At 41.5% G+C, this 14,720-nt stretch overlaps 1 protein-coding gene and 1 long non-coding RNA gene across 2 annotated transcripts in view; one reads left to right on the top strand and one right to left on the bottom strand.

Moving 5' to 3' along the window:
• LOC120866260 overlaps nucleotides 1–14,720 on the bottom strand; it is a 43,972-nt gene that overhangs the window by 18,475 nt on the left and 10,777 nt on the right. Inside the window, exon 2 of the long non-coding RNA XR_005721623.1 lies at nucleotides 2,008–2,116. This is a non-coding gene — a long non-coding RNA (uncharacterized LOC120866260). The remainder of the gene's footprint in view (nucleotides 1–2,007; nucleotides 2,117–14,720) is intronic.
• EFCAB5 (EF-hand calcium binding domain 5) overlaps nucleotides 1–14,720 on the top strand; it is an 85,432-nt gene that overhangs the window by 67,264 nt on the left and 3,448 nt on the right. Inside the window, exons 16-20 of the mRNA XM_040243848.1 lie at nucleotides 1,263–1,415; nucleotides 3,320–3,423; nucleotides 7,047–7,300; nucleotides 8,679–8,965; nucleotides 9,351–9,447. Of these exons, the coding sequence (XP_040099782.1) occupies nucleotides 1,263–1,415; nucleotides 3,320–3,423; nucleotides 7,047–7,300; nucleotides 8,679–8,965; nucleotides 9,351–9,447 (895 nt within the window). The remainder of the gene's footprint in view (nucleotides 1–1,262; nucleotides 1,416–3,319; nucleotides 3,424–7,046; nucleotides 7,301–8,678; nucleotides 8,966–9,350; nucleotides 9,448–14,720) is intronic.

Raw genomic sequence — 14,720 nt, 5'->3', positions numbered from 1 at the left:
TGGAGGTAAAGGCTCTTGAGTTACCCTTTAGATGCCTTGGGTCATAATATAAAATACAGATATTTTTGAAGAATTTGTGGTTCCTCCTAGAGTTTCCTTTGATGTGACCATTTTTTAAAGTCTTTATTGAATGTGCTATAATATTGCTTCTATGCTTTGGTTCCTTGGTCAAGAGGCATGTGAAATCTTTGCTTCTCAACCAGGATTGAACCCATACCCTCTGCGTTGGAAGGTGAAGTCTCAACCACTCGACCACCAGGGAAGTCCCATCCTAGGGTTTCTTGACAAGACCACAGATCGGTTCTAAGGGTTTCTGATCCTTTCTCTGTGGAACAGGCTCTCTTTATGTGTTGAAGAAAACCATGTAATCTAGGATACTGCAGGCCTGGGAACCCAGCATACCTGCACAGCTGATCTGATGACAGTAGCCATGTAAAAACACAGACATTAATCTTGCATCAGATTGGGGCAGCTCTTACCCATCTGTCCAAGGCTGGCATCAGTCGTTGGCTTTTAAACATTTTTTTTTTCTTTCTTATGATACCGCTTTCTGATAGTATATACCACTGATTTCACTGGATGATTATCAGGAAACATAATAAGTTAGATGGATTTTCCGGTAGATCTCTGTTCACTCTTTTGGTTTCATTTTTTCACAGTGGAACCTGAAACACTTTTTAGAACACTTTTGAAATGCCTTTTGAGAACCAGTGAATAATTTTTAGGAAGTAGATGATTATCGGGCGTCTCTGGTGGCTCAGTGATAAAGAATCTGCCTGCCAATACAGGTGTTGTAAGTTTGATCAATGGATCCGGAAGATCTCCTGGAGGAGGAAATGGCACCCAACTCGAGTATTCTTGCCTGGAAAATCCCATAGACAGAGGAGTCTGGTGGGCTGCAGCCCATGGGGTTACAGAGTCTAACACAACTGAGTGACTAAACAACAAGAACAACAGTAACAACAGATGATCATTAATTAAAAAGATAATTCAGGAGACTCTCCTGGATGGTCCAGTGGCTAAGAATCTGCCTTCCAAGGCAGGGGATGCAGGTTTGATCCCTGGTCAGGGAATTAAGATCCCACATGCCAGAGGGCAAATAAGCCCACACACCACAGTGAAGAGCCCATGTGTGCAACTATTAAGATCCGATGCCACCAAATAAGCAAACATAAAATTTTAAAAAAGATAATCCACTGACGCATTACTAATTATCTCACTATTTTTAAAAGAGAAGGCAATTTAAACTTCTGTCTCTACAGGGTGTTGCCAATGTCTTTAGTACTGCCTATCACTACGTCCACAGCCGGGAGCACATCCTCCATATTGTAATCACTGGCATCGGCTGGCTCTACAGCATCACACCCAGCATCTCTGCCATCTCTACATACTTTGTTGAGCCCAACTCAGAGAAGGTAGCTCCTGCTTCGGTTTGTCCAATGAAAGGCACCAGTAGGAGACTGGCAGGCAGAAGGAGAGTGAGGTTGGGGTATTCATGCTTTTGGCTCTCCCTCTCTAGGTTGCTTTGGGTTAGCTGTGTTCTTCAACAAAAGGCCACTATACGAATAGAATGAAGGGCCATCCCGGGGGCTCAGTGTGGCAAGAAGAGTTCCTGGCCGCCAGGTCTCCATTCAAGAGAAAAAAAGTCAAGTGATCTCTGTGGGTTATGAAAACTGCTAATACATTATCTTTTTCAACATTTTTGAACAATAGAATGTCTGCTTGAAGAGGGCTCCATGCCCTCAATGTATGAAATCTTATGTTAATCTTATGTTAATGGGAAATAAGAGATCATAATCTGTTCTTTTTCTTTATCCTTCTTTGGACCACACACATTTCAAATTTACTGTTAAAAATATTTCCCTGTTAGAAAAAGACAGCGCTCAGCGTCTTTTAAACGTATTCAGTATACAATCTTTGATTCAAGAAGAAAGTGATTTGATACTTAGAGAATGGGGAGGCCAAAAATAAAAGTTGGGAATTAAAAAAAAAAAAAGACCACTGTACCTTTAGTCACACGGTCCTCTCTACTTGGCTGTCTTCTCCAGGTTCTGGTAATTGCTTCCTCTCCTTACCTCTTTGGGCTTCCCAGGTGGCTCAGTGGTAAAGAATCTGCCTGTCAAGCAGGAGAAGCTGGTTTGATCCCTGGGTCAGGAAGATTCCCTGGAGAAGGAAATAGCAACCCACTCTAGTATTCTTGCCTGGATAATCCCATGGACAGAGGAGCCAGATGGGCTATAGTCCATGGGGTCACAAAGAGTCGGACATGACTGAGCGACTGACTACCATCACCACCTTCAGGCTAAGAGTGATAGCAGCTCCCCATAAATATAACTTTTTAAAAAGTCTAATATTTTACCAAAGTTATTTTTAAGTTTAACAAAATTGCAAGAAAAATTCTAGCATAATTTTTTTAATTGGCTAAATGATTTAATCTTCATATGGAGGAAGAATAAATGCATGAGAATAGCTAAGAAAATGAAGGATGGGGGGAATTTACAACCGTAGTCTGGGGAAGGATGGCTGAGTCTCAAAGGTTGAAGTGATTAAAGTGAGGTTGATACACTGATGACATAAAAATGTAAAACTTTCTTGCACCAATTATAAACACAATTAATTGCCATATATCTGGCAGAGAATAACAGTGTTATATAAAAATCAGTGGGATTTTGAAAATCCAAAAGAAAAATAAGCAAAAGACAATTTTATTTTTTAAAAAACCTCGTGCAGATGGTCAACAAACATAGGAAAAATGTTCAATTGTTCTCATAATGAAATACAAATTTAGGTAAAAGATAATTTCTCACCTACTGAATTGAAAAACATTTTTTAAACTGTAATTTGAAATGTCTGTTAGATATCTAAGTGGAGATATTGAATAGGCAGTTGGATATATGAGCTTAGCATTTGGGGGAAATCCAGGCTGGTAAGTAAATTATATTTAAAACCGTTTGACTGGTTACATAACATTGTGAATGTCTCTAATCCCACTGAATAGCACATTTATGAATGGCAAAAATAATAATATTATGCTGCATATATTTTACCAAAACAACCCAAAACAAAACATAAACCATGAGACTGGTTGGGATGACCAATAGGATGAATCAGTCTAGGGAAAAAAAGTTCTGAGGCCCAAACCTAGAAGCCTGCCAATGTTTGGCTCAAAATTATATTGACCTTGACATATAACTTGAAAAACATTTTATACTGCCTAAGCTTTTTAAATTTTTTTCTGTTTATTTGTCCCCAAAAGTCTCAATGAGAGCATGAAGTTTAAGCACTCCACTCTGTAATGAAATTTCTACCTCTTTTCAAGGATTCAGACTATGTTTTACGAAATATGATGGTCACAGGGCAGCAGGGTCTAACAGAAATCCACAAGAAACCCTCTGTCATCTTTAGGAAGACATGCATCTTCAGGTATGGGACATACCTCACCACCTGTTTTGTTTGACTGCCAGCTTCTGCTTCTTATGAATATAATGGCTCTCTTTCTGATTGTGCTTTAAAGGAAAATTACTGTAGACCTTTGTCTGCCTGGATCCTTTCCCCCTTAAGTTCTTTTTAAAACAGATTTCAATTTAGTGTTTTATTTTTTATAATTTTCTTATTAACACGGAATTAACAAAAACCCACCATGGTTATGAAAAATACACCCACATCACTAATCAGAGCTCATCCTCTTAATGTTAGCTAGCCTGCGGACATTTTCTTTTTTTTTTAATTTAAAGAAGACAGGCTGGTGCAAAGATGGGGAGGAGGCAGAGAATGTTGCCTTTAATAAGTACCCAGTTCTAGACTACCTTGAATGCCTCTCATGTGTGAAATGCGAAGAATGCTATTAAGCTACTGCAAAAAACAGATCTTAACTAGAATACACCTGCTTAACTAGAATACGCTGCTTCTTAGAGGGTCAGCATAGTTGAATAGGCAGTAACCTATCTCAGGCTAGTAGGCAATTTGACATTTAAGTGCCTATGTTAATTCAATTTCAGTTTGGCCTCATACCACAATGGTCATTCAGTTTTAAGCTCCTTTCCATATAGTTATTCCTTGTCCTAGTTGAGAGTTTTACAAGAGTCCTTCTAACACCCAGACTTACAACCCTGGATTCCTGTGTATAACTTAGAGCAGGTGCCTTTTGAGGAACTCTGTTGACCAAGGAAGCTTAGCATGATGCCTCACTACTATGGCTATCATGAAGACATGGCTCAGCTGCAGCGAGGGGTAGGTACAGCCAAACAAGGGCATAACCTTTCTATCATGACAGGATTGGTGTTATGAACTATAAATGTGCTTTTTTGGCCATACCCACAGCATGAAGGATCTTAGTTTCCCAACCAGAGATTGAACCCATGCCCCTTGCAGTGGAAGCACAGAGTCCTAGCCGCTGGACCACTAGGGAATTCCCTAAATGTGTTTTTTCTGAGGCTGTGCTAAGCACCAGCATTTTTACAGATACCTAAAAGGAATGACATCTCAATATCGTGTAGATGGGGAAAGGGGGAAAGAGATAAAAGAGGTGTTTATACCTCCCGAGGGAAAGAAGGAGCTGCTACATTTCTATGAAAACCTCAGGTCCCTCACTGACACAGGTGCTGTCAGTGCCCTGCCCAAGTATCTTCTGCCAGGGGCTGCAGATCCTGTTGCTAATAACTCACCCTGTAATTGACCCTGGAGGAGCAAGGGGAGCCCCTCTCCAGGAGGGGCCTATGAGCTCTGTAAACGCCTCCCCAACACACACCCACAGCAGCTTAGAGCTTTTTTGTTGTTTAATGCTAAGTTGTGTCCGACTCTTTGCGACCCTGTGGACTCCAGCCTACCCGGCTACTCTGTCCATGGGATTCTCCAGGCAAGAATATTGGAGTGGGTCGCCATTCCCTTCTCCAGGGGATCTTTCCAATCCAGGGTTGGAAAGCTTGTCTGCGTCTCCTGTATTGGCAGTCAGATTCTTTACCATTGAGCCTCCTGGGCAGCCTCTTAATGAGTAATATTTATAGAAGACATGAACTATGTTATGGTCCATGGGGAACTCTGCTCAACTCATTTCTACATCCATGAGTCTGTATTTTTAGCTACTAATGGTGGGAGACAGCTGGCTATTCTTAGCATTCTGTAGTGACTCACAGATAGTGGTAACTCAACTGTTAAGTCAAGATGTATCTGTTTCTGCTTAGAGCTCTAATGAATGACAAAAGACCTCTCCCCTGCTTCAAGGTGGGGCAGAGTGTGGGTGCAATTTGCCTTCCAAAGCTCCTTTTAGGATCAGGCTGAGCATAAACTTCACCTGAAATCACAGTTTTAAAAATATTTATTTATTTGGCTGCACCTGGTCTTAGTTGCAGCATGCAAACTCTTAGTCACTGTCATGCAAGATCTAGTTCTGTGACCGGGGATTGAACCAGGCCCCCTGCATTGGGAGTGCAGTCTTAGCCACTGGACCACCAAGGAAGTCCCTTAGCATCTTCCGCTTCCCCATCCTGTTTGCCTCAGACCTTCAAAGGTTTCTCCCAAAAGCACTCCCTCAGTGAATAATTCACACAGAGCATCCCTTTCTCAGGCTCCACTTCTAGAAAACCTGACCTAACACATTCATCCTTCTTTGAGCATTCAACCAAGACTTGTTGGATACTACATAAACAAAAAGTGAATACCCTCAGTTAAGGATAAGTCTATAGAAAAGACAGTAAGGCAGAATTGGACTTCTCTGGAGGTCCAGTGGCTAAGACTCAGCACTCTCAATGCAGGGCACCTAGGTTCTTTCCCTAGTTAGGGAACTAGATCCTGCATGCTGCAACTAAAACCTGGCACAGCCAAATAAATAAAATTTTAAAAATAAGGCAAAGTGGATGGACATGGAACAACAGACTTGTTCCAAATAGGAAAAGGGGTACGTCAAGGCTGTATATTGTCACCCTGCTTATTTAACTTATATGCAGAGTACATCATGAGAAACGCTGGGCTGGATGAAGCACAAGCTGGAATCAAGATTGCTGGGAGAAATATCAATAACCTCAGATGTGCAGATGATACCACCCTTATGGCAGAAAGTGAAGAAGAACTAAAGAGCCTCTTGATGAAAGTGAAAGAGGAAAGTGAAAAAGTTGGCTTAAAGCTCAACATTCAGAAAATGAAGATCATGGCATCTGGTCCGATCACTTCATGGGAAATAGATGGGGAAACAGTGGAAACAGCGGCAGACTATTTTGGGGGCCTCCAAAATCACTGCACATGCTGACTGCAGCCATGAAATTAAAAGATGCTTCCTTCTTGGAGGAAAAGCTATGACCAACCTAGACAGTATATTAAAAAGCAGAGACATTACTTTGCCAACAAAGTTCCGTCTAGTCAAGGCTATGGTTTTTCCAGTAGTCATGTATGGACGTGAGGGTTGGACTATAAAGAAAGCTGAACACTGAAGAATTGATGCTTTTGAATGGTGGTGTTGGAAAAGACTCTTGAGAGTCCCTTGGACTGCAAGGAGATCCCACCAGTCCATCCTAAAGGAAATCAGTCCTTAGTTTTCACTGGAAAGACTGATGTTGAAACTGAAACTCCAATACTTTGGCCACTTGCTGCGAAGAGCTGACTCATTTGAAAAGACCCTGATGCTGGGAAAGATTGAAGCCAGGAAGAGAAGGGGATGACAGAGAATGAGATGGTTGGATGGCATCACCAACTCAATGGACATGAGTTTGAGTCAACTCTGGGAATTGGTGATGGACAGGGAAGCCTTTGGGTCCATGGTGTCACAAAGAGTTGGACACGACTGAGCAGCTGAACTGAACTGAGCTGGGTGGAGTCTGACTCTGGTGCAGCTACTTTAGATCACAGGGGACAGGGAGGGTTTCTCTGTGGGGAGCTGAGGGAGCTGAGTCCTGAGAATTCAAGGGGTGGAATGTGTCAGGCAGATGAAACAGCACCAAGGGCTGGTGTGGCTCGAGTATAGCAGGCACAAGAGGTGTTCTAGTGTGTTTGGGTGGAATGTTGTGAACAGGCTTTTATTTTATACCCTCCTTATGTTTATTTGGTTTTGGTTTCAGAGATTTCCTCTTTAAGTGCACAGACAGTTCAGAAGTTGTTTTGGCCTCTGTCTGTGGAGAAAACCACATCGTAGTTCCACTTCGTGAGAGAACAGGAGAAGCTTTGGGAGTTCTCGATGTTAACATTGGCAAGAGTAAGATGTTGTTGTATCGAGAGTTTAAAGATCTACAGAAAATGCTGAAGGTGATCCAGCTTGCCTGCAGTGAAATACTGGGTGAATTATCTGGAGAAATAAAGAAAAACTGTATCCTAGGTATTGTGAACCTGTCTGAATTCATAGATTGAATAAGTTTAGGGGAAATCAGACAATACAATGAAGGGTGCATTTTCTAAAATGAATTGTTGCAAAATACAGATCTTTCCACATGGAAGGATTTCCTTCATGCAGTTTTGGACTGATTAGTCTGGCCTATACGTTAGAGCAAAGGGTAAGGAATCACATTTTCTTGCCTAGAGTCATGGTTTTAGAGCTGAAGGACTCATAATGGCAATATAGAAATAGCATTTATTAAATGCCACAACATGTGTCAAGCACTTTAAATATGGTATTTCAATTAGTCCTTACCATAACTCTAGGAGGTGAATGGTGATTATTTCATTTTACAGACAAGGGAAATAGAGTTCAGAGAAACAAAACCACTTGTACCAAATCACACAGTTAACAAGTGGTAAAGGCTGGATTTGCACCCCAGTTTGGGTGCTCTTTCCACCACAATGTGCTTGCGTGCTCAGTTGTGTCCGACTCTTTGTGACCCCAACCTGCTCTGTCCATGGGATTATGCTGGCAAGAACACTGCAGTGGGTTGCCATTTCCTCCTCCAGGGGATCTTCCTGACCCAGGGATCAAACCTGTGGCTCTTGAATGGCAAGTGGATTCTTTAGCACTGGGCCACTTGGGAAGCCCTCATAGCATTAACTCACAGGAACATCTCATTTTACAGAGAAAGGAGCTAAGGCTTGTCAAAGTAAATGTCCAAGAACAAGCTACTGCAGAGCCAAGAACAGACCCCAGTCGTTGCAATTCCACCTCCACTAGGCTACTCTTACTACAAAATCAGCGTAGGCAGAAGGGAGGGAAGAAGAAAGCATGGAAACCTTTCACTACCAAGATTGGAATAAATAGGATTAGTAGAGTAACACCGTTGGATAAAGCTGAAACACTTCTAGCCAGTACACAGTGTGGGATAAAAGGGAAAAATAAAGGAAAATTCATATCTTTTGAGCATCCACTATGTGTAAGACCTGGGACTAAGCACTTTTCCATATACCATCTCCTGTTAATTTCCACAGCTCAACGGGAAATGAGGGATCAACTCTTCTCATAGAAAGTGAAAAGGCGGCTCAGAGAGACAACTGAACTAATAGGGGTGAAAGTGGGTTTCAAACCAAGGTCCAGCTCCAAATAAAGGTTTCACCTTTTCTCAAAGCCTCTGCCTGTGAACCCCACAGGTGTGATTCCATTTTTGCCTTTTGATCTCTTGACTAGAGAAACTAAGATTGTTTAACGCTACAGGATATAGTCTTTTTTTCCCTAAAAAGAAAACAAAGGTTTGCTATATTATGTTCAGAATCCCATGAAAAAGTAATATGTGTTCTGAACAGCCGTGTGGGATGTCTTTCTGTTATTCTAGAGATTGAAAGTGTGGGAGAAGTCCAGCGGGCCGGCCTTCTGTTCTTCAGAGTCATGCTACAGGAGCTAAAGGAGTGCCTCGGGCTACTTACATCCTCGGACTTTGTGTCACTGTTGGTGTATGATTATGACCCTCTGGCAGTGGGCAAAGCCCCACCAGACAGCCAGTCCCCGGATGTGAAAGCCAACATAAAATTAGTACAAGACATCCTGAAAGGGATTATCGTGTTCTTTCATCCAGAGTTGAAATCATCAAGTGACTTAGAAAGTTGGGATCACTGTAAACTGGTAAGTTTCATTAAAAAAAAAAAAAAAAACACCTATTGAAGAATAACCTACACAAGTTTAGATATACAAATCTTAACTGCACAAATCCTCGATACACAAAGGCAAGAATTTTTACACAATGAATGTAAGAGGCACCTAGAAGAAGAAACAGAACATGCGTGGCATCCCCAAAGCCTTCCTTTTTACCCTCCCCCATCACCAGCCTCATACTCATACACACACACACACTCTCTCACACCCCGAGGGTAACCAGAATCCTGATGTCTAACACCATAGATTGATTTTGCCTGTTTCAAAGTGTGCATAAACGGAATTGTGTAAACTTAGGAATCAGGCACTCTCCTTCCCCTTGACGATTCCGTGATTTTTTGTTCTTTGTTTACAGTACGTAAACCAACAGTTAGTCGAAAATATTTGTGACTTTGATCCAACTGCTGTGGAACTGAAAGTTAATTTAAAGCTCATTGCTGAATACTTTGAAGGTAAATTTCCGCTTAATTATAGTCTAAGTCTATACCAACAGCAACAAAATACAGTTGCAACCCAGAGATGTTTATTAGAATAGAATAGAATAGAATAGAATTTTAATAGAATACAGTGGCTCAGGGTGCAGTGCATGTGTGCTCAGTCGTGTCAGGTTATTTGGAACCCCATGGCCTGTAGCCCACCAGGTTCCTCTGTCCATGGAATTTTCCAGGCAGGAATACTGGAGTGGATTGCCATTTTCTACTCCAGGGGATCTTTCCAACTCATGGATCGAACCCACATCTCCTGCATTGGCATGCAGATTCTTTACCACTGAGCCACCTGGAAGCCCCAAAGCCCCCAAAATTCAATTTTTAGAGGAAAATAGTTCTGATTATAGTCTTCTAAAAGGAAGGGCATTGTCTATAATCGATTGCAATCCCCACAGTGACTCTGTGCCACGCACATGAGAATTCAGAAGCACCTCTATCTCCCACTTACTGACTCCATATTCAAAATTTTAAAAACAAAAACAAAAGCAAATGGGGGCTGCAGTAAGGCTAGAAGCCGAGTTTGTTAAGCGAAAAGGCAACTATGATCTTTAGTTTCCATGAAGAACCAAATAAAACAATAGAGCATGAGTCTTTACAGACTAGTAATGTAGACTTTTTGGAAGGAGGAGCATCAGCAGGTGGTTAAGACTCTGTTCTCCCAAGGCAGGGGGCATGGGTTCCATCACTGGTCAGGGAACGAAGATCTCACATGCTGTAAAGATACATGCACAAGCACACATTCCTCCATGTGGGTGTGTTATCCCACCAGAGACCTGAGGCTGTTTACATGAATGGAACAGTAAATGATGAACTTATTCTTTCTTAAAAAAAAAAAAAAAGATTTAAAACTGATCATTGACTGGGGAGATGGCTCTGTAAAAATCCCTCACTAAGCCTTGTCTCCCTCTCCCCCATTCTCTTTGGACCCTCCAGACAAAGGGTTTCTGGACTTCTGGAACACATATAGTAGACAGAGAGGCTTGGAACCAGATTCCTAGGACAAGAGATAGGAAAAGGCCACCCAGAGGAAGACAGCCCACACTCCTCAGGGGGTCTGTGGCAGCGGCAGCATGTAGCACAGGGGAAGCAGGAAGCAGTGGGTGGATGAGAGAGAGAGATGTTCTGGCTTAGGAAGGAGAGGTACTCCCAGAAGTTTGGGGATGCTACACACGAGGTTCACATAGCAGTTAACCTGAGTTAATGTGGACCACGAGTGGTGTGAGTGAAGACTAGAATTCCTGCCTGGAATGGCTTCTATGCAGCCTCATGGCTGGAGGCTGATTGACAGGCACCTCTGCATTCCCAGGTGTTACAGTTCTCGAGGCTTTTAAGGGGTCGTTTAAGGAAAACAGGGGGCTTCCTTGGTGGCTCAGACGGTAAAGAATCTGCCTGCAATTCAGGGCACCTGGGTTCGATCCCTGGATCAGGATGTTCCCCAGGAGAAGGGAGTGGCAGCCCACTCCAGTATTCTTGCCTTAAGAATTCCATGCACAGAGGAGCCGTGTGTAGTCCCTGGGGTTGCAAAGAGCTGGGCATGACTGAGCAGCTAACACTTTCACAGATGGGAACTCTGGCTAACTTCTTGAGGAAATGGCCCCATTGTCAGTAGAAATTTGGAAATTTCCAGGCTTGCTGTTGAAGTCTGAAGCCTTTTTGATTCTGCGCATGTGACTTGTTTTGTTTCTCTCCAGAAGCTATAGAATCACTGCTTTATCCCCACGACTGTGAAACTTCAAAATGATATATCTTTTTAAAAATTATTATATTTATTTTAATTGGAGGATAATTTCTTTACAATATTGTGGTGGCTTTTGCCATGCATCGACATGAATCACCCATGGGTGCACATGTGTCTCCCCATCCTGAACCCTCCTCCCACCTTCCTCCCCATCCCATCCCTCTGGGTTGTTCCAGAGCACTGGCTTTGAATGCCCTGCTTCATGCATCGAACTTGCACTGGTCATCTACTTTACATATGGTAATATACACGTTTCAATGCTCTTCTCTCAAGTTATCCCACCCTCGCTTTCTCCCACATAGTCCAAAAGCCTGTTCTTTACATCTGTGTTTCTTTTACTGCCTGGCATATAGGATCGTCGTTACTGTCTTTCCAAATTCCATATATATACGTTAATACACTGTATTGGTGTTTCTCTTTCTGACTTATTCACTCTGTGTAATAGGCTCCAGTTTCATCTACCTCATTAGAACTGACTCAAATGAGTTATTATAGCTCAGTAATATTCCACTGTGTATATATACCACGCTTTCTTATCCATGCAGGTCTATTTTCGTCCATTGATCTGAACACTCCCTGGGCCTTTTCAATTGTGAAACGCAGGTCCTTACATCCTAATGATTTCCTCCCTGACATTAAGGTTGCTGCACATGGCTGTGCAGTTTGTGTACTGCACAAATGTACCTGCTGAGGGGGTGGGGAGCTGAGATCTAACTAGGGTTCCATTCATGAAACTGTGTGCTTCAGCTTACAGTTATGTCTGCTTGGAAGAGGGGCATCTCCTTCTTCACACCTTTTTTCTGTTCACCAAGCTGTGTGCATTCATCCATTCACACAAAATGACCTAGGGGTTAGAGGAGGCCCTGCCCTCCCTTTTCTGTGTTCCTTCTTTGGAACTCCTATTATTCAGACACGGGAAATCCTAGACTCAGCCTCCCAAATCCCTATAGTTTCTCTCCTATTTTCCATCTTCTTTGTTTCACGTTCTAGAGGTACATAGTCAAAGAGTTTGGAAGCCACTGCACAGAAGTATGAATTTTTGTAAAGATAAATTGCATTTAATTCAGTTCATATGTAATTTGATTTATAACTACATCGTGAAAAAAAGTCAGTGCAATGTGATACTGTATAGAAATTATGCTTCAACTGGAATAAGACTAATATATTTGCAAGAACTCAGTTTGGCCTGGAACAAACTTCCACCCAAGGTTTGATAACTCAGGAAAAATTTTGGTTTTACCTCCTCATTTAACACAAACTCTTGCCCAACAAACTGGAAGCAGCACTCTGCAGTACCTTCAGGACCACAGTAAATTAGTGACATATTAAGTCCCTGACTGTCATGGAAAATAAGAATTCTCCTACCTACACAAAAACTGATTGAAACTGATATACATATACCCTTTTAAGTATGATGTTGCATGGACCTTCAGCTCATCGTATGTGGCAGTAATGTTAAGAGGTGGTAGAGGGTATGTGAAACAGTAGAAATAAAAGAGCCAAAATTAAGAGAACTAATAATGACGAGAAGAGCATTCAATTAATACTGCTTAGAGCTTCCCTGGTGGCTCAGTGGTATAGAGTCCGCCTGCCAGTGTAGAAGACATGGGTTCAATCCCTGATCTGGGAAAATTACACATGCCAGGGAGTAGCTAAGCCCATGCACCACAGCTATTGAGACTGTGCTCTGCAACAAGAGAAGCCACTGCAATGAGAAGCCTGGGTGCCCAACTAGAGAGCAGCCTCAGCTCCCTGCAACTAGAGAAAGACCAAGCAGCAGCAAAGACCCAGCACCACCAAAAAACAAGTAAATAAAGGAAAAATTTTAAAAAAAGAAATACTGCTCACTGATATTGGGTTAGTTGTTAGTTGAAAGGAGCAGCTACACATTAACTTTGAACTTGAAGCTTAAGAACTTCATTCTTTTTTGTTTCGCACATCTTTCTAATTGTCTATCATTCCCAAAGCTTTTAACTTAATCTAATGTTAAAGCAGAGATTCATAAAATGGAATTTTAATTAGAAATATCTTAAAATGACCCAATGTTTTCAGCAGAATGATTTCCTATATAATTAAAAGTTTGATTAAGCTAGAATCTACCAAAAAAACATAAAATGTTTTTGAATTAATCGGTTCATAAACAGATTCAAAGGTTGAGCCAGCAATTTTTTTTAACTCAGATATATTCAAATAATTTACTATAACCTTTACCAAGGAAGAATTACTCTATCTGTGCACACTGGCTCTCTGCCGAAATGCAAAGAGCTGGCATTTATCTACCACAAGAGGGCAGTAACACTCAACCGTTGTTAATGGGAAACCCGCGGACCGATGGAGGCTTCCTTCAATCGAGGAATCATTAGAGCCAGTTGTTAAGCCATAAATCTCTCAGTGGAACAGGGCAGGGAAACAGGAACCTTCGCCCAGACAGGTTCGGAGCTTCTGTCCCCGGTAACAATAAGACAGGAATTAAGCAACAGGGGCTTGTGAAATGGAGCGACTTCGCCCCCCATCCTCACGTCCTTACATCACCATGGAGATGGCCTACTAGCTTAATAATGGCTGCAGATAAGAGGTCTGTTCATTTCGATGTCAGATAAGAACACTGGCAGGCATCAGTTCAACAGGGCTCTTAATGGGGATTTGGAAAAGGCAGAATAAAGGCTGTGAGGAGCAGCAGAGCTGTTATATCTCAGAAAATTAGTCAGGACTGGTTTTAGAAGTGTTCTAGGGTGTACTTAATTCAGATTTGTAACACTGGGACATAATGATAAAGTAATTATTTCAGCCTATAGCATTAACTTTTAAAGCTTCCAGGAAGTTAATTAATACAAAAAGGGATCAACTATGACCAATGCATCTCAATATTTTAAGTATGTGTGTTAATTGGTCTAGTGTTACTCATATGATATGAATCGTATTTTTTAGGTGCTCTCCTGTCTGACATCTGCTTTCATTTTTATTCATAATTGTCACTAATGTTACTGAGCTATAATCTGAAAAGACTTCAATATTTGAAAAGCCTAACTTAATTATTCCACAATTTAATGCTGTTTCAATCAACATTTATTAAACACTTACAACTGAGAAAAAAGACAGTGCTTCTGTGTGTGTGTTAAAAGAGGAAACTTTAGAAAATTGTACTCACATGTTTTATACAGTGAGCGTCAAATAAAAACAGAGATTTGAGTATGTTTTCCATGTTTTATGTGCCTTTCCTGTTCCACATTGTACCTTTTGTGGTAGTGATACCTTGAGAACCATAGAAAATCTTAACCTAATTCAGGGAAACTTGTCCCTTCACGTTGATAGAAGACAAGGACATGTGTTCTGTTTTGTCATCCTAATGGACAACCATGAGTGACATAATTGTCATTATTATTAATGAGCTATTGGATAGAAGACAATATTTAAAATCTCTTAATCAACTATGTGTATACATGTGTGCTCAGGCGTGTCTGACCCTTTGTGACCCCATGGACTGTAGCACAGCAGGCTC

This window comes from Oryx dammah, unplaced genomic scaffold (assembly GCF_014754425.2).
Source record: "Oryx dammah isolate SB20612 unplaced genomic scaffold, SCBI_Odam_1.1 HiC_scaffold_8, whole genome shotgun sequence".
Lineage (NCBI taxonomy): Eukaryota > Metazoa > Chordata > Mammalia > Artiodactyla > Bovidae > Oryx > Oryx dammah.
Note: the sequence above shows the minus strand (reverse complement) of the source record. Positions and strands in the feature narration are given on the sequence as shown.